The 24,893-nt window shown below is 49.2% G+C and overlaps 1 protein-coding gene across 1 annotated transcript; it reads left to right on the top strand.

Moving 5' to 3' along the window:
* The first annotated feature begins 19,647 nt into the window (after positions 1 to 19,647).
* On the top strand, positions 19,648 to 21,803 carry LOC123427190 (F-box protein At1g47056-like). The gene has a single exon (XM_045111170.1). It carries the CDS (start codon positions 19,724 to 19,726, stop codon positions 21,566 to 21,568), a length of 1,845 nt encoding a protein of 614 aa, XP_044967105.1. The 5' UTR covers positions 19,648 to 19,723; the 3' UTR covers positions 21,569 to 21,803.
* The last annotated feature ends 3,090 nt before the right edge of the window (positions 21,804 to 24,893 follow it).

The raw sequence follows: 24,893 nt of genomic DNA, 5'->3' as shown, positions 1-24,893 counted from the left end.
TAGTTTAGGTACTGTTATAAATTGGTTCATATTTTATAATTGCATAAGGTACTGTATTCTAACTTCTCCATGACTTATACCTCCCGATACAATCCATGGCATCATCAAAGCAAGCAAACTATGCAAGCAAAACATAATCTGTCTAAAACAAAACAATGTGTAATGATATAATTAAGTACCATACTTATGTAACTCCATTTTTGAAACATTAGGAAGACATCAGGAATTTGTGTATCAATACTTCGTAAAAATTCAAATCAAAATGACGTTCTAGTAAAATCAAAGAAATTCTGCACTCGATGCTAAAGTTTTTGTTTTTGCACCGTATCAATTCTACTTATCATGCAAGTCATCCCAAAGTCTTTACTTGGCACAAGTGTTAATTAAAAAATTAAAACACAATCATTACAGAGGCAATAATCATTTTATAACAAACAAACATAAAGTAAAAAACAAAAAAATTAAGATAACTATTGGGTTGCATCCCAACTAGTGCTATTGTTCTTTGCCCCTAGTTAGGCATAATGCATATGATTCAAGTGTTGTCATCTTTGAAACTCCACCCATAAGTAGCACTCACGATAGATTAATAAGGTGGTTTTACTCTCTTTATAGGGAAGTGTTCCATCCATTTCTTTAATGGCAATTGGAATCGTATGTTTTCGTCTTTCATGTCAATTATTGCACCTATAATTCGTAGAAAAGGTCTCCCAAGTATTGTTGGGAAAGATGGGTTGCAATCAATATCAAGAACTATAAAATCTACAAGCACATAATTTCTATTAGCAATTATGAGGACATCATTTATTGTTTCCAAAGGTTTCTTGATAGTACAATCAACAAGATGTAAATTAAGGGAACACTCATGAATATCGGTGAGACCAAGTACAACACATAAAGTTTTACGTATAGTTGGAACACTATCATATATGTCACACAAAACTTTGCATTCATATTATTTGTTCTTAATTTCAATAGTAGCTTCCCACCCATCATACAACTTTCTAGGAATAGAGACTTCTAGCTCAAGTTTTTCATCATATGCTTTTACCATAGCTTCTACTATATGTCGAGTAAAACCTTTATTTTGTTCATAATCATTGCATGAGATAATAACGAATTGCAACAAGGAAATACATTATACTAAATAGCAACTTTCATAATTAAAGTCCTTGTAATCCAAGATAGTGGACAAATCAGTAGTTAAAGTTTTGACCTCTCCAAACCCACTTTTTTAGTTTTATCATTAGGATCGTCATCCTCCAAGCAAACGGGACGCCTTCTAGATAGATTTGACTCATCTCTAGTCCCTTTATCATTTATTTTCAGACTATGGAATAAAGATTCAATGGGATAAGTACCAAGCATTATCTTCATCGTGATTCCGATAAAAATCGGGTGGAAGAGCTTTTTTTAAGAATGTTCTCTTAGCTTTCAACTTAGCGGTCCTCTCCATACTTTCATTGATAGATATTTGGATAGATGTATTAGTATCATTAAAATCATGCTTGGGTGGCAAAGTTTTTTCTAATAGTTTCCACATCAAGAGCAATTATAGCCATGTTTTTAGCCAAATCATCAACTTTATGCAACTTTTCTTCTACCATAGTATTAAAAATGTTTTGAAAACTAAAAAATTCTCTAATTGTGTTCAAAAGATCACAGGGTATCCTATTATCATTGTTACAAGAATTTCCATAATGATTTCCATAAGAGTTTCCATAGTTGTTAGAGGAATTACGAGGATGTGGTCTAGCGTTGAAATTTCCTCTATGGGCATTATTATTGAAATTGTTTCGCGATATAAAGTTCACATAAATATGATCATAATTTTGCTCAATCAATGTAGACAAAGGCATATCATTGGGATCAACGTGAGTATTTTTGCTACAAACCATATTCATTAGAGCATCCACTTCTTCACTCAAAGTAGCGATTTCCTCAACAGAATTTACCTTCTTACCAGTTGGAGCTATTTTGGTATGCCATTCAGAGTAGTTTGTCATGATGTTATCCAGAAGTTTGGTGACCTCTCCTACTGTCACCTCCATGAAGGTACCACCTGCAGTAGAATCTAGAAGAGTTCTAGACACAAAGTTTAGTCCACCATATAAATTTTGTATAATCATCCACAAGTTTAAACCATTAGTAGGGCAATTTCTAATCATCAATTTCATCCTCTCCCAAGCTTGTGCAACATGTTCTTGATCATGTTGTTTCAAATTCATAATTTGATTTCTAAGGGAAATAATCTTAGCAGGAGGAAAATACTTGGCAATAAAAGCATTATACTTGTCCCATGTTCCAATACTATTACGTGGTAGAGATGAAAACCAAGCCTTGGCTTTATCTCTTAGTGAAAAAGGAAATAATTTTAATTTCACTACATCATTATCCATGTCCTTTTTATTTTGCATATCACGTAGTTCAACAAAGGTATTAAGATAGGCAACATGATCCTCATGAGGACTTCCCTAAAATTGTTCATCATAAGATTCATCAATGCATCATTAATATTATAAAACTCCGCACTAATGATGGGTGTTATAGGAGTACTAATAGAATCATTATTATTAGTATTTGAGAACTCATACAACTTCATAGTATCTTGAGACATGATAACAAAGCAAGCAAAGTAACAAGCACGACAAGTAAACTATCAAACAAAGAAGTAAGCTAGCAACTAGCAAAGATATTTTTTTGTATTTTTGTTTTTTATAAAGCAAGCAAAATATAACAACAAGTAAAAAGATAACAAGTGAATGATAATTTGTGCGAAGGTACTTCATAGAGGTTGACGATACTCCTCGGTAACGACACCAGATATTCTTCCTCATACTTGTGATCTGCGCTGGGTTTTCCGTGAAGAGGAATGGGTGATGCATCACATTATATATAAGTATTTCCCTCAATGAGAACCAAGGTTATCGAACCAATAGAAGTAACACGCAACCCCCGTCTTCAGCGACTGCACACAAAAAAGCAAACACTTGCACCCAACGCGGGCAATAGGGTTGTCAATACCCTTGGACTCTTTATTTGCAAGAAAATGAAGTGTGTAGATGATAGTTAACAACTGAAAATAAATAAAAAGTAAATAGAGGCAGCATGGTAATTGTAGCATTTGTAAATATATAAGCATATAGACCCGGAGGGCATAGTTTTCCCTAGTGGCATCTCTCATGTAGTAAGCATGTGGTGGGTAAACAAATTATTGTTGGCCAATTGATAGAAAAGGCATAGTTATGTGATATTCACGGCAATGATCATGTGTATATATGCATCATGTACATAAGCAAATAGGTTGACTCGTGTCTGCACCTATTACTATTACTCCATCCATCGACCGCTATCCAGCATGCATCTAGAGTATTAAGTAAAACAGAGTAATGCTTGGAGAACGATGACATGATGTTGACAAAGAGAACTCAATTATTATGAATTAACCCCATCATTTTATCCTTAGTGGCAACAATACAAAGACATGTCTTTTCCCCTACTATGTCACTGGGATATAGGGCACTCCCAGATTGAACCCACTACAACGCACACCTTCCACTGAAAAGATTAATCTAGTTGGCCAAAACAAAAAAATAGACCAGAGAGATTTACGAAGCCATAATAACCATGCAAATAAGAATAAAATATAGAATTCAGAGAAGACTTAAGTCTTTTATCATAAATAATCTGAACATAAGCCCAAAATTCATCAGATCCCAACAAATGCGCCACACAAAAGAATTACATCGGATAGATCAAAGCAAAGATGCATTGATCATTCTATTGAAGATCAAGAGATAGAGAGATAACCATCTAGGTACTAACTACATACCCGCAGGCTTGTGATGAACTACTCACACATCACCATGTGAGCAACAAGGTTGATGTAGAGGCCCTCCATGACCGACCCTCCTCCGGCAGGCCACCGGAACAGGGCTCCTGATGGGCCTGCGGTGCAACAAAGACTTGAGGCAGCGAAAAAAGTGTTTCGGGAGGCTCCCTTGGGTTTTGGGGATTTTTAGGACTTTATAGGCCACAGAGGGACATAGGGAGACGTGAGGAGGAGCCAACACACATGAGGGCACGACCACTCCGCTAGGTGCGCCCTGTTGTGTGCTACCTCTCTCGTGCAGCCTCCGGTCTCCTCCCGAAACTTCTAGGTCTTCTTTTGGTCCAGGAAAATCTTAAAAGGTTTCATGGCAATTGGACTTCGTTTGGTACTATAAACCTGAACATGGAGAAAACAACAACTGCCAGTGGGCACTTGGTTAATAGGTTAGTGCTAAAAAATAATATTAACTAGTAAATAAACACCCAAAAAGGTATCCTAGAATGATAATATTATAGCATGGAACAATAAAAAATTATAAATATGTTGGAGATGTATCACACCATAATGCATATATTATATTAACCCTTTTTATGTTGATGTTGCTTAACCTTGCCATATTGGTTACCCGTTCTTTTAATTTTTCTTTGTGGCATGGTTGTTTAGTTGTTTTCTTTCTTTTATGATAGATTGCTTCGTGACGAGTAGAATTGTTAGGATTGTGAGTGTGATCATCTTCATCCAACTTACCAGACAAGTTACACCTTGATCATACTCCAAAGTTTTTTTCCTATACATGTAACTCTACATCACATTACTATATTATGCATTTATGCATGCGTAGGCATATTATGGTAGAATGATATTGCAATTGAGATTTGGTTTAGTGTGGCCTTATTTTATATTGTGGTGGTTGTGTTCTTGCTATGTTATGTAGATGTTGATTGGTTTGTGGAGTAATTGACATTATGTGAGGATTATATTGAATGACTTGAGTAGAAACTAAAGATAGAATTCACCTCTCAGCCGAAGTGGTATTGCTTGGTGTTGAGGGAAGGCATCATGGGGACTTGCACCTTTTCTAAGGCCATGCGCCCATGAGAGTGCACCCTAAGTGGAATGCCGCCGAGGTTGAAAAATATCAAACATACTTAGTGACTAGTAGCTTCCACGTACAACCATTGGTTATACGAGTTTTGGCTTAGTTGATCAGTTGCGATAACCTTACCCGAATGTACCACCAGATGTAGTTATGTTAGTTGGGATGGGCCTCCCTTGGGACTAGGCTACTATTTTTGGAGGACTTCATCTTAGTCTATGGATTGGGTCTAGTGGGTAAAGTGTACAAATATCTACAAAGTTTAAAAGCTAATCATGATTAGGAGTGTCCCCGATTACAAACGAATTTGAGAAGCTAGACCATTACAGTTGTTGGATGATCTTGAGAGATGATACACCTTAATACAATTTGAGTGGGAACCTTAATGATAGAAATAGGTTGGAATTGGATGCCCAATTCAAACTTATGTATTTATTAACCGTAGCAAGATAAATAAAATTGACAATAAATGTAGTTATGAGGCTAAAACGAGCTTGTGTGCAAAAATAACCACTAGCCTACTCTTTTGTTATACCTTGCATATTGATGTAGGTCTGTTATATCATTCGTGTATGATTTGCCAATACATTCAACATACTGGCCTACACAGCTGCAACGTATCATGGTACATGATTTCATACGATGACCAAGTGATGCGATAAAGGGTTACAATGTCTATACTCAACTCCGCGTGTGGCATCGATGGACTCCATGATGATTTTATTTACTTTTTCCGCCGCGTTTTGTTTGTAAGTTAGCCTTGAGCTACGTAGGTATGTAATACCTATATTCTGGGTGTGTAATATAATATTATGACATGAAATTTACTCGTGATATTACATCATGTATTGAAGGTGATAACTATTAATGCAAAGACTAGCACACTGACTCAAAATTTATCTGGTTCGGTCGTTACATTCTTGAAGGTGCTTGATGGGGTTATAGTCCTAGGGTAGGGTCATAGGCCTGCCCTGTGGGCCTACCCAAGGACTACCCTTCATGAAGGATAAGGCCCATAGTCAGTTCCGACTGAATTAAGGACTTCCCATCATCTAGTCGGTGACGATTGCTCTATCATCCAGTCGGAGATGAGCATTCGGAGTGTATCAAGCTTACCGACTGGATTCCACTCTGTACATCGTAATCCCCTGGAGGGCAACGGTCATACGTTTCCATATACCTTTATTAGCATTTAAGACATACGTTACCTATAACGTATGCAGTTATTCACCACTACTCCACCCCTGCGCACCGAACCATTGTGAAGGGTAGCGCACTCTATATAAGCCGCCCTTCCCCACTGGTGCAGGGGTTAGCAATTCACTGTAATCCATATTCCACTCGACAACAAGCTCCCAAGAGCACTGGGACGTAGGGCTTTTACCTCCACCGTAGAGGGGCCTAAACTCATACAACCTCGTCGTAGCTAAGGCTCTGCCCATCCTTTCGTACCCTACACATCTACTGTCAGGCTTATACCCACGACAGTTGGCGCCCACCATGGGGCAGGCGTCTAAGCGACTTCCGGCGAGTTTGCGACTACATCTTTTCATCATGTCATCCGGTGGAGATCTGAGCATGGGTCACGAGATCCTCTTTGGCGCTCTCTCCTTCATCGTCGATGATTCGGCATGGCTTCGGGATGCCCCTCTCAACGTCGAGGCGCTCCCCAACCGTGGGGCTACGCACTTCCGTGCCGGCGCCCGCGGTATTCTTCTTCTCCAGCAGTCGGCTCCGGTGTCGACCTGCGCCGTCATCGCGTGCCGCAACAAGCGATCCCGCCGTCCACGGCTCCAACGTTGGGTGCAACACGCGCAGGCGCGCCAGAACGCGTCCTCACAAGTGGCTGTCCTAGAGTCGGTTGTGGTTGCCCCACCGTCCCAGCGGTCGGACTCAGTTTCGACTGAGTTTCCTTCCGAGTACTTGGGTCGCGGGCCTGCAGCCGAAGTGCACATGGCCAACTCCCATGAAAGTCCCCGCCAAACTGGCCGGAACGAGCATGAGGTCGGCGAAACATCCTACGCTCGCCGTCAGCCCCGCCGTTCTGCCAGTCGGCACACTCGACGGAGCAACGTGGAGGTGTACCGCACACCTGTCCTCAATCTAGCTGCCGCCGCCAAGATAGCCGATTCTCTCCAGCCGACTGATTCAGAGGCTGGCAGAGGGATCGAGCAAATCCGTGTCGTGCTGCACACGGCGCAGCAGCAAAATTCAGCGGTCTCCCAGTCGCACAACAGGATTCACAATAGTTCTGTTCACGCAAACACGCATCGGTCCGTCCACAGCCCCGGTTCTCACCAGCGACACAGGGGAGGCAGCCATTCCATGAATCCCGAAGATCGTCGCCGCTCACGCACCCCTCCGCAGGGTGGGCCCTACGGGCCCCGACATCATGATGATCGGCGTTCAGTCGGTGACACTTATGATCCATGGCCCGACGCGAGGGGGCATATCGCCCAGAGGAGGGTCGACAGGGGCCGAGCCCACCGCGATGGTCACGATATGGACCGTCCGAGTTGAAGCAGGACCATCGTCTCTGGTCCCGAGTGTTTCAGTCGAGCCATCCGTTCGGCTGACATCCCTCCCAACTTCTGATTGGCGACGGGGATCAGCAAGTTTACAGGAGAATCCAAGCCAGAAACGTGGTTGGACGACTACCGAGTGGCAGTCCAGATCGGAGGAGGGGACGACCACGTCGCTATGAAACACCTTCCTCTGATGCTCGACGGCTCGGCACGAGCGTGGCTGAACCAGTTGGCTCCCTCAAGCATCTACAGTTGGGCAGATCTGGCCCGAGTCTTCATCAGGACCTTCGAAGGGACATGCAAACGCCCTGCTGGCCTCGTGGAGCTCCAGCACTGTGTCCAGAAGCAGAATGAGACCCTGCGCGATTTCATTCAACGTTGGACGACCCTCTACCACACGGTGGAGAACGTCACAGAGCACCAAGCAGTCTGCGCCTTCAAGGCAGGCGTGCGGTACAGAGATTTGTAGCTGAAGTTCGGTCGAACAGGCGACATCTCCATGAGTAAGATGATGGAGGTAGCGGCACGCTATGCAAATGGCGAAGAAGAGGACCGCATTCGTAGCGGCAAGAACAAAGCAGTCGCCGACGGAGATGGGAACGGCACTCGGAAGCAGAAGCAGAAAGCTCCGTCCACTCCGCACGCAGAGGCCATAGCCGTTACTAATGCCAAGTTCAAGGGCAAGGGGAAGGCTCAGTTCACCCCCAAGAAGAAGCAGTTCGGAAACCCCATCCTGGACCAGCCCTGTCCAATTCACACGAAGATGGATGAAGAGGGCAACGCCATATATCTGAAACATACCACTCGGCAATGTCGCCTCCTGATCTAGGGGTTCGACGAAGGACAATCGAGTGAAAAGGGCAATGAACAGGATGAGGAGGACAAGGAGGATCCGTTCCCCCAAGTCCATGCAACACTGATGATTTTTGCTGACGTTGAGAGCAAGAGTCGACTGAAGCTGGTGAACAGGGAGGTGAACATGGCCATGCCGACCAACCCCACGTTCCTCAAATGGTCTCAGACTGCGATCACCTTTGACCAGTCGGATCATCCGGCACACGTACCCACCCCAGGGAGACAGGCTCTGGTCGTCGACCCGATGCTGGAAGGAGTCCGACTGCGCAAGGTCCTCATGGACGGTGGCAGTGGTTTGAACATCATGTACGCTGACACTCTCAAGGGGATGGGCATTCTGATGTCCAAACTTAGCGAGAGCAGCATGCAGTTCCATGGAGTCGTCCCTGGACGAAAGGCCAAGTCACTCGGCCAGATCGCGTTGGACGTCGTCTTCGGCTCCGACAAGAACTTCCGCAAGGAAAAGCTGACATTCGAGGTGGTGGACTTCCAGAGTGCGTACCATGCAATTCTGGGCCGCCCGGCATATGCGCGTTTCATGGCCCAACCATGTTACGTTTACCTGAAGCTGAAGATGCCAGGCCCAAAAGGCGTGATCACTATCACAGGCAATCGGCAGCGGGCCGAGGAGTGTCTGCAACAGGGATCGAGGATCGCCGATCAGCAGATGGCTGTCCTCGAGCTTGACGAGTACAAGAAAACAGTCGACCCCGTTGACTTGATGCGTTCGAAGAAGCCAGCTTCGGAGTCCGCATTCCAGTCGGCGGGAGAGACAAAGAAGGTCAGCATCCACCCGACGGACGACACCGCTGCCCCGACGAACATCTCCACCACCCTCGATCCTAAATAGGAAGCCGAGCTCACCCAATTCCTCTGTGAGAACTGGGACATTTCGCATGGAAGCCCGCTGGCATGCCAAGTGTACCCAGGGAGTTGGCTGAGCACCGATTGCATGTGGATCCCGCCGCTCGGCCTGTCCGAGAACGCGTGCGTCGGTCCGCCATGCACAAGAGGAAGGAAATCAGAGAAGACGTGGCTAAACTTTTGGCAGCCAACTTCATTCGTGAGGTACACCACTCCGAGTGGCTCGCCAATGTTGTCATGGTGCCCAAGAAAGACAAGTCGCTCTGAATGTGCATCGACTTCAAGCATCTCAATAAGGTCTGCCCGAAAGACCATTTTCCACTCCCCCGCATCGATCAAATTGTCGATTCGACTGCGGGTTGCGAGCGGTTGTCATTCCTTGATGCCTACTCGGGCTATCATCAGATCCGTCTGTATGGCCCCGATGAATTAAAAACAGCCTTCATCACCCCATTCGGGTGCTTCTGCTACATCACTATGCCATTTTTTTTGAAGAATGCAGGAGCAACCTTTATGCGCATGATCCAAAAATGCCTCCTCGACCAGATCGGTCGGAATGTGGAGGCGTATATGGATGATATTGTAGTCAAGTCACGCAAAGGTTCCGACCTACTGACTGACTTGGCAGAAACATTCGCCAACCTTCGTAGGTACGATATCAAGCTAAATCCAGCCAAGTGTTCATTCGACGTTCCCAGCGGAAAGTTACTCGGTTTCTTTGTCTCCGAACGAGGGATCGATGTCAACCCCGAAAAGATCGGGACCATCGTCCGAATGGAGCGGCCGGTCAGAATACACGATGTTCAAAGACTCACAGGTTGCCTAGCGGCTTTGAGCATGTTTATCAGTCGACTCGGCGAGAAGGCACTTCCTCTGTACCAACTCATGAAGAAATCAGATACTTTCGAGTGGACAGACGAAGCCCAAATCGCATTCGACGACCTCAAAGTCCTACTTTCCACCCAGCCGGTTCTTACTGCTCCGCTCAGTAAAGAACCCCTTCTTCTGTACATCGCGGCTACAAATCAAGTCGTCAGCACTGTTCTCACAGTCGAACGGGAAGAAGAAGGCAAAGCATACAAGGTTCAACGGCCAGTGTATTATGTCTCCGAAGTCCTGACTCCTTCCAAGCAGAGGTATCCCCATTATCAAAAACTTATCTACGGGATATACATGACTGGAAGAAGGTGGCTCATTATTTTCAAGACCACTCGGTGTCCGTCGTTTCTGATGCCCCGTTGTCGGAAATCCTACACAATCGGGATGCATCGGGCCGAGTGGCGAAGTGGGCAATGGAGATGTTATACTACGACATCAGGTTCGAGGCCAAGAAAGCTATAAAGTCTCAAGCTCTGGCTGACTTCATAGAAGAATGGGTAGAACAACAGCAACCGACCCACATCTACTCGGCTCATTGGACGATGTTCTTCGATGGGTCCAAGATGTTGAATGGCTCCGGCGCTGGCGTTGTGATCATATCGCCAAAGGGCGACAAACTCAAGTATGTGCTGCAGATACACTTTGATTCTTCCAACAACGAGGCAGAGTATGAAGCTCTCCTTTATGGACTGCGCATGGCCATCTCACTTGGCGTCCGTCGCCTGATGGTCTATGGCGATTCGGATTTGGTGGTCAATCAAGTGATGAAGGAGTGGGACGTCACGAACCCCACCATGACCACGTACTGCAATGCAGTGAGGAAGCTCGAGAAAAAGTTTGAAGGTCTGGAACTCCACCATGTTCCGCGACTGAAAAACCAAGCAGCTGATGAGTTGGCAAAACTCGGATCCACTCGGAGACCAGTCCCGAGTGACATCTGCTTCGAGCACCTCCACCTTCCCTCAGTTAAAGAAGATCCCTTCACAGAGGAACCAGTACAACCAAAGAGCTCCATAGATCCGACTAAAGTCGAAGTCCCTATTGTGGTTGATTTGATCATGAAAGTTCTTGCTATCATCCCCGAGTGGACTGTGCCATTCATTGCATACATCCTGAGGCAAGAATTACCAGAAGACGAAGTCCAAGCCAGACAGATCGTCCGCAGGTCAAAGTCGTTCACTGTCATTGATGGCCAGTTGTAAAAGGAAAGCGTTTCAAGCGTCCTTCAACGATGCATCTCTCCCGAGGAGGGACAGTTGATCCTGGAAGAAATTCACTCGGGAACCTGCAATCATCACGCCTCCTCAAGAGAAATCGTCGCCAAGGCATTCAGAGCTGGTTTCTTTTGGCTGCAGGCGAATGAAATGGCGAAAGATATGGTCGACCGATGTGAAGGTTGTCAGTTCTACTCTAACAAGTCCCACAAACCAACATCTGCGTTGAAGACAATCCCTCTTGTTTGGCCGTTTGCAGTATGGGGATTAGATACAGTCGGTCCATTCAGGACAGGTCAAGGGGGATTCACACATCTGTTGGTGGCAGTCGACAAGTTCACAAAGTGGATTGAAGCCAAGCCCATCAAAAAGCTCGACGCCCTTACGACCATCAAGTTTGTCAGGGACATCATCTCCAGATTCGGGGTACCTCACAGCATAATCACTGACAATGGAACAAACTTTGACTCGGACAGATTCAAAAGTTTCTGTACATGCCAAGGTATCCGAGTGGATTTTGCATCTGTGGCGCATCCCCAAACAAACGGGCAAGCAGAGCGGGCGAATGGACTTATTCTGCAAGGTTTGAAGCCTCGACTCCTGCGAGAAGTGGGGCATGCCGCCGGCGCATGGGTCACCGAGCTGCCTTTGGTGCTTTGGGGTCTCCGCACAACCCCAAACAGATCTACAGGGCGATCCCCGTTCTTCCTCGTTTACGGAGCAGAGGCAGTCCTTCCGAGTGACTTGCTTCACAATGCTCCACGAGTTGAACCCTTCTCCGAAGCTGAAGCAGAGCAAGCAAGGCAAGACGGAGTGGATCTTCTAGAGGAGGAGCGCGAGATGGCACTGACTCGCTCAACCATTTACCAACAAGATTTGTGGTGTTTTCACGCACGACACGTGAGGAGTCGTACATTCCAAGCAGGCGACCTGGTGCTCCGAGTGGATCAGCAGAGACCTCACAAGTTGGCCCCCGCCTGGGAAGGACCCTTCATCATCTCCAAGGTGCTGAACAACGGAGCATATCGACTCTACAACCTCGACAGGGAACCGGACGAGCCGCGAGCATGAAACGGAGATCTCCTGAAGCGCTTCTACACGTGACCGTCGACTGAAGCAATGTAAAGAACAAGTATCGTTGAAGTAATACAAAGCAGATTGAGTTTTTGCAGATTCAAAATTCTTCCGCGGTCGCAGACTCCGGTCTCAAAAAAAAACCTTAGCTGCGATCCAGAATCGCCTAAGTACAAACTTTCTCCGAGTGTGCACTAAACGTCGCACTCGGGGACTTAGCTGTGATCAAGAATCGCCTAAGTACAAACTTTCTCCGAGTGTGCACTTAACGTCGCACTCGGGGACTTAGCTGCGATCAAGAATCGCCTAAGTACAAACTTTCTCCGAGTGTGCACCAAACGTCGCACTCGGAGACTTAGCTGCGATCAAGAATCGCCTAAGTACAAACTTTCTCCGAGTGTACACTAAACGTCGCACTCGGGGACTTAGCTGCGATCAAGAATCGCCTAAGTACAAACTTTCTCCGAGTGTACACTAAACGTCGCACTCGGGGACTTAGCTGCGATCAAGAATCGCCTAAGTACAAACTTTCTCCGAGTGTACACTAAACGTCGCACTCGAGGACTTAGCTGCGATCAAGAATCGCCTAAGTACAAACTTTCTCCGAGTGTGCGCTTAACGTCGCACTCGGGGACTTAGCTGCGATCAAGAATCGCCTAAGCACAAACTTTCTCCGAGTGTGCACTAAACGTCGCACTTGGAGACTTAGCTGCGATCAAGAATCGCTAAGTACAAACTTTCTCCGAGTGTACACTAAACGTCGCACTCGGGGACTTAGCTGCGATCAAGAATCGCCTAAGTACAAACTTTCTCCGAGTGTACACAAAACATCGCACTCGGAGACTTAGCTGCGATCAAGAATCGCCTAAATACAAACTTTCTCCGAGTGTGCACTAAACGTCACACTCGGGGACTTAGCTGCGATCAAGAATCGTCTAAGTACAAACTTTCTCCGAGTGTGCACACTCGGAGACTTAGCAGAACCTCATTGAGGCTCATGTAGATGTCAAGACAACTGACAACTACATGAGTAACAGCTCGCTCCGAGTATGACCTTACATTTGCACTCGAAGACTTAGCCGCGATCACGAATCGCCTAAGTACACAATTGCCTTCGAGTGTATCCTACAGATCCACTCGGAGACCCAGCACACCCTCAGTGAGGCTCATGCATATGTCAAGACAACTGACAATTACATGCTCCGCATGTTTGCCATTGGCTTCACCAAGAAATGCCAAACAAAAACCAAGAGCCAAAATCGTGTCAACAACTCTTTGGCAAAGGAAGAGCAAACGATTCGATTCAAATTCAAAGTTCGTCTAAAGATAGTTGGTTCGGTGTAGATCAAGCTTATCCACACCGAACCGCAAATGTGACGGCCAACAGTAGTGGCCAAAGTTTTTACAGCTAACACTCGGCATACCGAGGTAATAAGTTTTCTCAAGACTCATCAGGACTGGCACTGGGACTAGCAAGCTCGTCGAAAGTGTCGAGGTCGATCCCGTCTGCGATGCGAGTGGCGCTCTCAAGGAAGGTCTCCATGAAATCTTCGAATCGAAGCTTCTTCGTGTTTGCGACCTGCAACGCCTTTAGCTTCTCTTCGCGAGCCTCCTTGCAGTGCACTCGGACCAGCGACAGCGCCACGTCCGCACCACAACGAGCCGCAGACTTCTTCCACGCCTGCACTCGGTTCGAGACCTCCTCCAGCCGACTCATCAAACCTTCCATCTCCTGCCGAGACTCGTCTTCGGGCCATAGCTCCTTGTCGATTCGGCCGACGACCTCTCTTAGTCGCCCGATGAAAGGTCCCACTTTACCCAGGCGAATGTGCGCTCGGAGCATATCTCGATTGGCGTCATCGCCGAGTGGAACATTCGGAATAACTGACCGCTCCATGTCAGCTGCTTCAGCCTCAGCGTCCATACAAAAATCTGCAAAGACAAGACGACCAGCAAGTCAGCGCAGACTGAACTACACAGTCAACAAACACTCGGCAAAACAGAACTTACCACCGAGAAGCGCAATCATCTGCCTTGCCCAGTCACTGACATACTTCTCCTGTGCTATACATCGCCTGTTCAGCACCTGCATCTCTCCCATCAGTTCAGTTCTTTGTTTCCCCATTTTCTCCACTTCAGCCACCAATGCTTTGTTTGCTTCACGGGACTCCTCCAAGGACTTCTCCCGTTCCGCCAGAACACCCTTCATACCAGCCAAGGCGAGCATTGCTGCATCCAGTTCCGCAGCAAACTGAATCTTTTCAGCTCTTAGAGTTTCGTACGCTGATCCCATCTCGCAAGTCTTCTGCAAGTCAGCGCGAAGAGACGATCAGACAAATTCAACAAAGACAACCATACAAACTACAAGTTCTTCAGACCCCTGCCGACGCAAGCAGTCGACAGCGGTCTTGGGGACTACACCCAGTGGGTTCACTAAGAGTGACCCCACTGGCATGACGCTCAAACAGGTCCGCCCTATTGAGATTCATAACAACAAACAAGCCTATGAGGCTACTACTACCCGACCTGAGTAAAATTACTCTCGGGGACTAATCCAGTAGGTGCACTCGGAATGCCCCCACCGGTAACATTCGAACAGATTAGTTTTGATCTGATCAAGTTAAAAGAAAATTTATATAAAGACAACTGCCAGTGCAAGCACTCGACAGAAGTCTCGAGGACTACACCCACTAGGTTCACTAAGAGTGAACCCACCGCAAACTAAACATTCGGTATCCGAGTATCTGGCTTAAACACCCAGTGGGTTACAAGGGGAAAGCAAATACTTACTAGCCACTTACTCGGATATCGTCCCGGAGTTCCAAGCTTCGCTTGTACACAGATGCGATGGAGTCGTACGCTCTCTTGGCGTCACCCGCCATCAACTCCGCCTGCACCATGGCCTCCTTGGCAGCTCCCACCTGATCCTCTGGGAGGCGCTGGGCGTCGGTCCTGGCATCCCAAGAGACTCCTTGGGCATCCCAAGTCCCGCTCCAGTCGGTTCAGCAACGACGAGCGCCGTGTCAGTCGACGACATCGTCTCGGTTGGCGGCGCTTCCATGGCAGGAGTGGTAACAGACGGAACGGCCTTAATGACAGGCGCCGCAGCTTGCTCGGACCTCTTCTGATCGTCATCCTCCACATGGATCACCTCTGAAGAAAGCCCGACCAAACGACATGAGACCAAGAAGGACAAGACCAAAGACAGAATTTGTGAAACAATAATGTAAGCTCTCGGATTCGCCACAACATACCTTGCTGAGACGTGACAACATTGTCCGTATCCATGGGATCATCTTCCTGGCGCGGCACAGAAGTGGCGGAGGTGGCAGCTCTGTCGAGTTAAATTCATTCGACCAATAAGCGTAAGTTCTATCAAAATACTGGAAGGAGATGGAAGAACAATGCACTTACGCTGAGGCGACGGGAACGGCGATCCTCATCCGCGGCAAAGCCTTCTGGGGCTTGGATCCACTCGGTTTGGCCGCCTTACAGGGCTGGCCCACGGGCTCAGCAGCAGAGTCCCTGGTCCTCTTTGTGCTCCGAGCACTCGGCACCACGGGAACAGCTGGCGAGGCACTCGGAACCACCAGAGCGGCTGGCGGAGCACTCGAGGCCACTGGAGGAGCCGACGGAGCCACAGGTTTGTGGCGGCGTTTGGTTCGAGGCTCTGGAGGTGGAGGTGGCGAGCTCTGCTCCTCATCTTCCCCCTTCTCTTCTTCGGACTCCTCCTTCGTCTCCCCACTGTCGGAGATGTACTCGACGCTCTCTACGCTGCCCTCCTGGCTTCCTTCCTCCTCCTCGCCCGGATTCCCGTTTGAGACAGGAGAGAACCAGTTGGTCCACGTCTGCACAAGATACAGTCGACAACATCAGACGTCAGTCGGTAAAACAAGAAAAAGCAATAAATCTAAGACAATTGGATGCACTCGACAAGTTATACTCACCTCATTCGGGGGAGGGTTGTCCGCCCAGAAGAGCTTCACTCGTCGGGCTCCTTTGGGATTATCGCAGGCGCCTGTGATGTTGAGGACCCACGACGCCACCAGCTCCCCGGTCACGCACTCGGGGTTAGTCCGAGTGGTGTCCTCAGGCCCCGTGTAGTGCCACATGGCGTGGTGTCGAGCTTGCAGAGGCTGGATACGCCGACCCAGAAAAACCTCCAGCAAGTCTATGCTAGTGACTCCCTTTCGGACGACCTCTACAAGCTCATCGACCAGAGGCTGGATCTGGATCTTCTCCATCTTTGTGAGCGCGAGTTGCCTAGGCGGAGCTGGCCGGTCTAAGCTAAAAGGTGGCAGTCCAGTGGTGGCATTCGAGCTAGCAACGTCCTGGCAGTAAAACCAAGTCGACTGCCAGTTCCTAACGGCTTCAGACAGCTGGAGAGCGGGATAGCTACTTTTACTTTTCTTTTGGAAGCCTAAGCCTCCGCAGAGCTGGAGGAGGTGAGTTTTGTCATCCGACTAACTCAGCCTCTTTATAGTTTGAGATCTAGCAGAGAAGATGTGCTCGAAAAGCCCCCAATGGGGAGGACAGCCGATAAAGCACTCGCACAACACGACGAAGGCAGAGAGATGAGCTATGGCATTGGGAGGAAAATGGTGGAGCTGCACCCCGAAGTGGTTCAAGATACCTCTGAAGAAGGGACGAGGAGGCAGAGAGAAGCCTCGGTGCACGTGGCTGAGCAACAAGACGCACTCCCCCTCCTGGGGCGCCGGCTCGGTCTCGCCCTCCGCCGGCAACCTCCAAGTCTTGTGCTCGATCATGCCATACTCCACCAGCTCCAGCATGTCCTCCTCCGTCATCGTGGAGGGGAGGAAATCCCCCTGGATCCAACCCGCCGGCAGTGCTCGCTGCCGCCGCTGAGCAGGAGCCGCCGCCTTCCCCTTCTTCTTCCGCGCCTCAAGCTTGCTTGTCTGCCCCTTTATCATGGTGGAGGTTGCAGACCTGCGGGGGAGAAGGAGAAGGAAAGAGCTTCAGATGCGCATGAGGTGGCGAGAGAAACGGGGCAAGTGCGAGCTATCAGGCGAGTGTAATGAAAAACCCTCGCTGAAGAGGTTTAAATAAGGTTCCGACTGGGTCACTAGCAGGTGGCCCCGAAATCTTATCCCCCGACCGGTCCCTACGATATTAGTGGAGGAGATGAAGGCGCAGAAATCGAGGCGGCAGAAACTACTCGATTACGGTGTCGTCACCCCCGCCGAGCGCGCAGCAACCGATATTTGAGGATTCCGGAAAATCCGCCGCTGTCAGTTGACTGGTCACGTCAAAAGATACCACTAAAGCACTCGGTCCCTGACGGTTCGTTTCACAAATACATCCACTCGGATCACTGGTCAAGAAGATAAAATGGATCGAGGCAAACAACGCCAAAGTCGCATCCGTACCAGTCGGATCCGTACTCCAAGCATCGCTTCGTCGTTCCAACCCCAATCCATTCGGGGACTAATGATGGGGTTATAGTCCTAGGGTAGGGTCATAGACCTGCCCTGTGGGGCCTACCCAAGGACTACCCTTCATGAAGGATAAGGCCCTTAGTCAGTTCCGACTGAATTAAGGACTTCCCATCATCCAGTCGGTAACGATTGCTCTATCATCCAGTCGGAGATGAGCATTCAGAGCGTATCAAGCTTACCGACTGGATTCCACTCTGTACATCATAACCCCCCCTGGAGGGCAACGGTCATACGTTTCCCTATACCTTTATTAGCATTTAAGACATACGTTACCTGTAACGTATGCAGTTATTCACCACTACTCCACCCCTGCGCACCGAACCATTGTGAAAGGTAGCGCACTCTATATAAGCCGCCCTTCCCCACTGGTGCAGGGGTTAGCAATTCACTGTAATCCATATTCCACTCGACAACAAGCTCCCAAGAGCACTGGGACGTAGGGCTTTTACCTCCACCGTAGAGGGGCCTGAACTCATACAACCTCGCCGTAGCTAAGGCTCTGTCCATCCTTTCGTACCCTACACATCTACTGTCAAGCTTATACCCACGACAGTGCTCATGAGGGTAGATTTTTTTTGGCAACACGTCTCTCATTTATATCATAATATCATATTACAAGCCACATACCCATCGACTTGACAAAAATGAGAAGAAAAGGACACTAGTCTTTGCACAAAAGAACACGTGCCAAGAAAGACAATTACATTCAATATCGAAGAATCCCCTCAGTTTGACACCAACGCTAGTCAATTGTCTCAGGCACCACTACAACAAGCAACAAAGAAAAAAGGCGGATCTTCTCCTCACCCGAGCTCGACACGGACCATTGGTGATTTGCTATTTTGCATACCCTCGAAGGTGGTTGATCAAAGAAGAAGCCATTACAGTTGAGCGAGTCAGACTCAGGAACACCCTAGACACATCATTGAACTTCAGATCTAGCATGACTATTACATCGGAGGAGGAAACCAGAACTGCCGGCCATGAACCATAAACGTAGCACATGATCTACCATCTTCTAGATGTTGTGGATGCATACCACAATTCACATCTGCTCGACTACCTTCCAAGCTCCACGCCCATGCTGGAGCAAACATTTTTGGAACAACGGAGTCCAAAGACACGAGTGCACCACGATGATGCCACCGTCACCACGACATCCTTGCTTGTACAAACTGGTTTTCAAATCCATCCCCAATCATAGCACCGATCATCTTATTGGTGAAGAATCTGAAGCTTCTTAATTCAACGCCGCCATTGCAGCCGCCGAAGCCAACACGATGAGCGATCGAAAAACCTAGACTACTAGGACCTAAAACCTAAATCTACCCTATCCGCACGTGTGGATCTGTCGACAGCCCGCGGAAGGGAGCCGTCGGAGGACGGCGACAGTACGACCTGGTAGCTGGCTAGATCGTTCCTTTTTTTGGAAGAAAGAAAAGCGATGTGAAATTCACATGGGTAGGGTGTGCGTATGCGTATTCATCGAATTAAACTTATGTGTGAATATATGAGCGTTTGCGCTGTAATGTATTAAAATACGTTAGTGTTTTTTAAACAAAGTACAAACATATATGCACATACATTTATCTTTACGAACACGCACACACAAATCTAATTCTTATGAGACTTGAACTTTTATGGGCAGAAGATAACACTGTCTTTTAACCATCCAATCACATTGGTTTGTGAATTCGGTAGTGTTTGGCATGACCGTGACATTTTATGTGTGTGTGTGTGGGGGGGGGGGGGGGGGGGTGTGAAACCGTGACGTAGTATAAGCGTGACATCCCGTGTCAATGAAATTCGTCAACAAACGACCGAGTTCCCGGGGCAACCCAACCAAACCCATGAGCAGCCTCGCGGCACCACATCCATGAAGCACCTGCAATTGCAAAACAAACGCTCCTCCCTCGGAGACGTATGTTATGTATACTTTCCCCATTTTCCTCCGACTCCCAACAAACAACCCATCCCCACCGCAGGCAGCCAGCCCCAGAGCCAGAAGAGAAGAGAAGAGAAGAGATCGGCAGGCAGGCAGGCAGGCAGGCAGATCCATCCTCCCCCTCCTCTCCCATCCACCCGCATGGCCATCGCCTCCCCACGCATCCCGGGGGCGCCCGCCTAGCATGGGCCAGTCCCCCTCCTTCCCCCACCCCTCCAAATCCCCCACCAGCCCCAGGCCCCCGCCCTCCTCCTCCATGGCGCCGCCGATGCCCGCGGGCGCGGGGAGCGGCACCGGGAGCCTCGACCCCTCCCCCTCCCCCTCCACCTTCGCGGCGCCACCGCCGTCCCGCGACCACACGCAGGACCTCCCCGACGAGATCCTCACGCTCGTCTTCGCCTCGCTCACCCCGGCCGAGCGCAACGCCTGCTCCCTCACCTGCGCTCGCTGGAAGGAGGTCGACGCCGCCACGCGCCACCGCCTCTCCCTCGACGCGCGCGCCATGCTCGGCTACAACACCCCCGCCATCTTCTCCCGCTTCACCGCCGTCACCAAGCTCGCCCTCCGCTGCGCGCGCGGCTCCGGCGCCGACAGCCTCAACGACGGCGGCGCCGCCGCAGTCGCCGCCACGCTCCCCTCCGCCCGCCTCGCCAGGCTCAAGCTCAGGGGTCTCAGGCAGCTCTCCGACGCCGGCCTCGCCTCCCTCGCCGCCGCCGCCCCCGTGCTCCGCAAGCTCTCCGTCGCCTCCTGCACCTTCGGCCCCAAGGCCTTCGTCGCCGTGCTCCAGTCCTGCCCCCTCCTCGAGGACCTCTCCGTCAAGCGCCTCCGCGGCCTCCCGGACACCTCGGGCGCCGTCACCGCCACCGCCATCACCGAGGACATCCTCTTCCCGCTCGCCATGGCGCTGCGCTCGGTCTGCCTCAAGGATCTCTACAGCGCCCTCTGCTTTGTACCGCTGGTCTCCTCCTCGCCGAATCTCCGCTCGCTCAAGATCCTGCGCTGCTCCGGTGCCTGGGACTTGCCACTGGAGGTCATTGCCGCCCGTGCTCCTGGCCTCGTTGAGATTCACCTTGAGAAGCTCCAGGTCGGCGACCGTGGGCTATGTGCTGTCTCGGCCTGTGCGAATCTGGAGGTGCTCTTCCTTGTCAAGACCCCTGAATGCACCGATGAGGGCATAATTAGCGTTGCGCAGAACTGCCACAAACTGCGCAAGCTGCATATCGATGGCTGGCGCACAAACCGGATCGGTGATCGCGGCCTCATGGCTGTTGCTCGAGGATGCCCCGATCTTCAGGAGCTTGTCTTGATAGGGGTCAACCCCACCGTGCAGAGTCTTCGGATGCTTGGTGAGCACTGCCGTGCATTGGAGCGTCTTGCGCTTTGCGGGTGTGAGACCGTAGGGGACACCGAGATCATTTGCCTCGCGGAGCGCTGTGCTGCTCTCAAGAAGCTTTGCATCAAGGGATGCCCAGTCACAGACCGCGGGATGGGAGCGCTGAATGGGGGTTGCCCCAGTTTGGTCAAGGTGAAGTTGAAGAGGTGCCGCGGAGTATCGTATCAATGTGTTGAGCATCTGAAGATGGCCAGGGGGGATTCCTTCTCAATCAGCCTGGATATTGTGTTGGAGCATGATGCAGGCGCTCCAAGTGAGAATGGTGTGCAAGAGACTGGACAACAAGCACAGATTACAGAGCTAACTGGTCAGATGGCTGCCATGGACCTTCCCACTAATGCTGCTGGTGCGCAATCTTTTGCTCAGGCGAATAGTAGGATGCGGAGCGTCATGTCAGCGCTTAGAAGGAGATTTGGCAACCCTCCACCAGCGTGATGTGGGATGGAAATCCATCAGCTCCTTTGCTATTGATCGTCTCTAATCTCATGTCCGTGTTCCTTAGCTTGTTACATTTCGTATCCAGTCCATGCAAAAACTCCTTATGGATAATTCCGTGTTTTACTGTGTGGAGCTAATAGCATCATCAGTAGTGTCTCCCTTGTTCTGATTTTACCTTGCTATGGTATAACACTGCTGGTGATCAACATGCTTCCATCCGTATCCAGGAAAATCATTTTTTGTTTGTTTGCATCAAGCCGCAACTCCATGTTTGCATTTCTACATCAGTACATAAACATTAACCTTCGCTGACATATTGATGCCAAACACTGTTGATTCACAATAGTTTGAGTTCGTTTTGAAGCAAGAAGATTCAGAATTGAGATTTGATATCTTCTTTTGTGCAGAGACGATCCTTATTCAGTTTATTCAATTTGTCATGCATAAAGTATGCAAATGAAATGGTGCACGGAAACAATCAAAGAAAATGCATACTTTAAACCAGGTGCCATTTCCTGTTGTTACTTATAAAGGTCTTGGATAGCGATATGCTAGTTGTTGCTTGGAAGTTTAATTCGCAGTGGTAGTGATATGCTGATTGTGAAAGATTTCATGTCATGTAAAGTGGTATACGTGTCTTGTCCGTTTACGCTGGCATGTTAATTGAATCGTCAACCAATTCATGATAAACCCATCTACAAGCAGAGTGAGTAAAGTCAGTGTTTATTTATTCTCTTGTGTTTCAATTGATAATATCTAGTGCGTGCCTGTGCCTGTCAACACTTTTTGAGTGGTAAATTTTATATTGCGAGACTTTGGTTAGTTGTTGTCATATCAGTCATAACAACCTTGGTGGTGTTGAGAATTACTCGGTAGCTTGTAACAAATGTGAAACACAACACAGCATTTAAAAGTGGGCTTGTAGATTTGTTGCGTTTGGAGTAGAAGTTAAGCAAATAGAATGTCACTGGGGCCTATCTTCCTTGGACCTTGGTGAATATGTGTTGTTGGCCAAAGGAAAACCATTAGTAGGAGCTTTCAAGGGTTAGTCTGATGATGTGCATGTGTCGAGTCTTGCATACGCGTTGCAGGTTGGTCTTATTAGATATTTTCATCGAATCAGCCTGATAGAAAATCATCAGATAGTGAAGGGGGGAGAAAGATCTTTTACTAGCAGAACAAATTATACGTGCAGTTGGTCAAAGTACGGCATCTTTGCTTTTAAAACTACTTATTATAGCGAACCAAACATAACAACTGACAGTATAAAATACAGCTAGGACTAGGGGTGATCCAAAGCTTGTTCGAGAAAATGCTCAAGGGAACCAAAGTCCACAGAACATTGCATATGCTGGTAGTAAAAATGTGCAGTTCAAGCAGCAAAATTTGGTGTTTTGACTTTTGCAAAAGTTTAGCAAAACATTCTGAAATTTGATATTTTTTCTACCGTTGGGGTCAATGATAGTAAGGTATGGCAGCCTATCCCCAAGGATCATGACGGTAGACAATTTATCCACTTCAGCGCACCCCTATCGTCAAACAGGCCGGTGGTAGGCTGTGCAACACTCAAGGTGCCCGGTGATAGATGCACATAATTTGATACTTATATTTTTTTTACGGTAAGACGTACATCAAATAGCAAGATCCCAAAATATTTTCGAAGCAAGTGGCTAAACTTTCAAAAAGGGACGAAAATTCGCCGGGGTCATGCTGCCCAGTTCGTCGACACGAAGCGCCTCTATCATGGATGTTCAAAATTGCCGTCTTGGGCTAGTCGACTGCTGCCACTGATGGAACAGTGCTCCTACTGTGCCGGGCGCTGGGCCTCCGGTGCCGGAGGCGTGAGCGCCATTAATCCGGAACGTGAAGCTTGTCGGTCATTTTGTCCGCTTCCACATCTTTCGCTGCGCGTTTCGCTTCGGATGCTCCTCTCCCGCACGGAAACTGGGGCAGGATGCCGCATGCCCTCGACCCTGACGCTGTCAACACGCACGCGGGGAGCTGTGCGCCCGTTCAAATTTTGTCTCTCCGCGAGGCTGGGCACCACCCTGAATTTTATAGGCCTCTCTGGCTTTCCGCGCAGAAACCTCACGCCACTCGTGAATTCCAGTACTAGCGTGCCATTTCGATTTTCTTTAAAAAAAAGTACCCAGTACTACCTCATTTCTAATCAGATTTCGAAACTGAGGGCTCCTTTTATTCGACATTCGATACGACGTGCATCCTACTGTCAGGGGCGTCGGCGTTAGGTGTTAGAGCAAATTTAATGGGGCGGTCCATTTCGTCCGTCGCCGTTCGTTTGGGTCGACGCGGACACAAAAATCGACCCAACGCACCGACCTAAACGGACGCGCATCCGTTTGACGTACGGCTGGCGACCCATTCTAGGTCTAATTTTGGACCGGATTTGCGTCGGCACGGACACGAGACGAACGCTCGCGCGCGCCTACTCCTTCCTCGGGCCCGTCGGTCGGTGGCTTCCACCGCCATTTCCCCAACCCCCCCCCTCCCCCCAAACCCTCCCGCCCGCGCGCGCTCCCGTCCCGCGTCCGCTCCCGCCCAGCGCCTGCTCCCGCTCTGTGCCCGCCATGGACGGCGACCTCGACCTCGACGTCGCAGCCGGACTGGCCTCCCTCGCGCCCGACAAAGGCAAGCCTCGAGCATCCCGAAAGACCGTCGGGCCGAAGCCGAAGAAGGTGCTGACGACCGAACAACGGGCGAAGGAGTCGACCAAGAGGAAGGACCGGAGGCACGCAGTGGGCGCGAGGGATGAAGCCATCGTGGCGGCCGCCGCGTAGCAGCAGGTAACCAACGCCCGTGTCGCGGCAGCAACGAGGGAGGCGCTCTGCATATTGGGGTTAAACCCTAGCCAGCACGGCCTCGTCAACGCCGTCGTGGGCGCCGCGGTCAGCACCGACTCATCCGCCTTCCCTCGTGCGCTGCTGGCCGACTCGTCCCGTGCGTCGTCTTGCAACCCGGTGCCCGGCTTCCACGTCTACCCGCAAGCCTCCCGCCTCTTGGGGGAGTGCTCGCCCGAGGTGAGCGTTGTCGCGCCTTCCACGCCCGCGCCCACGAACATCGACCTCAACGCCACACTGGTGGCCGGTGGCTCGTCATCCGGAGGCGCGAGGAAACGTGCGAGGCAGACGCCAACCGACCAGCTACCGGGCGCGCGCAACCCGTTCGACGGAATGTCGGCCGCCGGCAACGACGACTACATGCAGAACATGATCTTCGAGGGTGGCGCGCAGGCCGCTGTCTTCGATCCCGACGAGACACAAAGCCAGGATGGTCGAGGCTACAACGAAGATCAGGCCGCTCA

This window comes from Hordeum vulgare, chromosome 2H (genome assembly GCF_904849725.1).
Source record: "Hordeum vulgare subsp. vulgare chromosome 2H, MorexV3_pseudomolecules_assembly, whole genome shotgun sequence".
NCBI classification, from domain to species: domain Eukaryota; kingdom Viridiplantae; phylum Streptophyta; class Magnoliopsida; order Poales; family Poaceae; genus Hordeum; species Hordeum vulgare.
The sequence above is the reverse complement of the archived record's forward strand: the minus strand, read 5'-3'. Positions and strand labels throughout refer to the sequence as shown.

Excerpts from the sequence above, each read along its gene's own strand:
- LOC123427190 (XM_045111170.1), top strand. The coding sequence starts at position 19,724 with ATGTATACTTTCCCCATTTTCCTCCGACTCCCAACAAACAACCCATCC.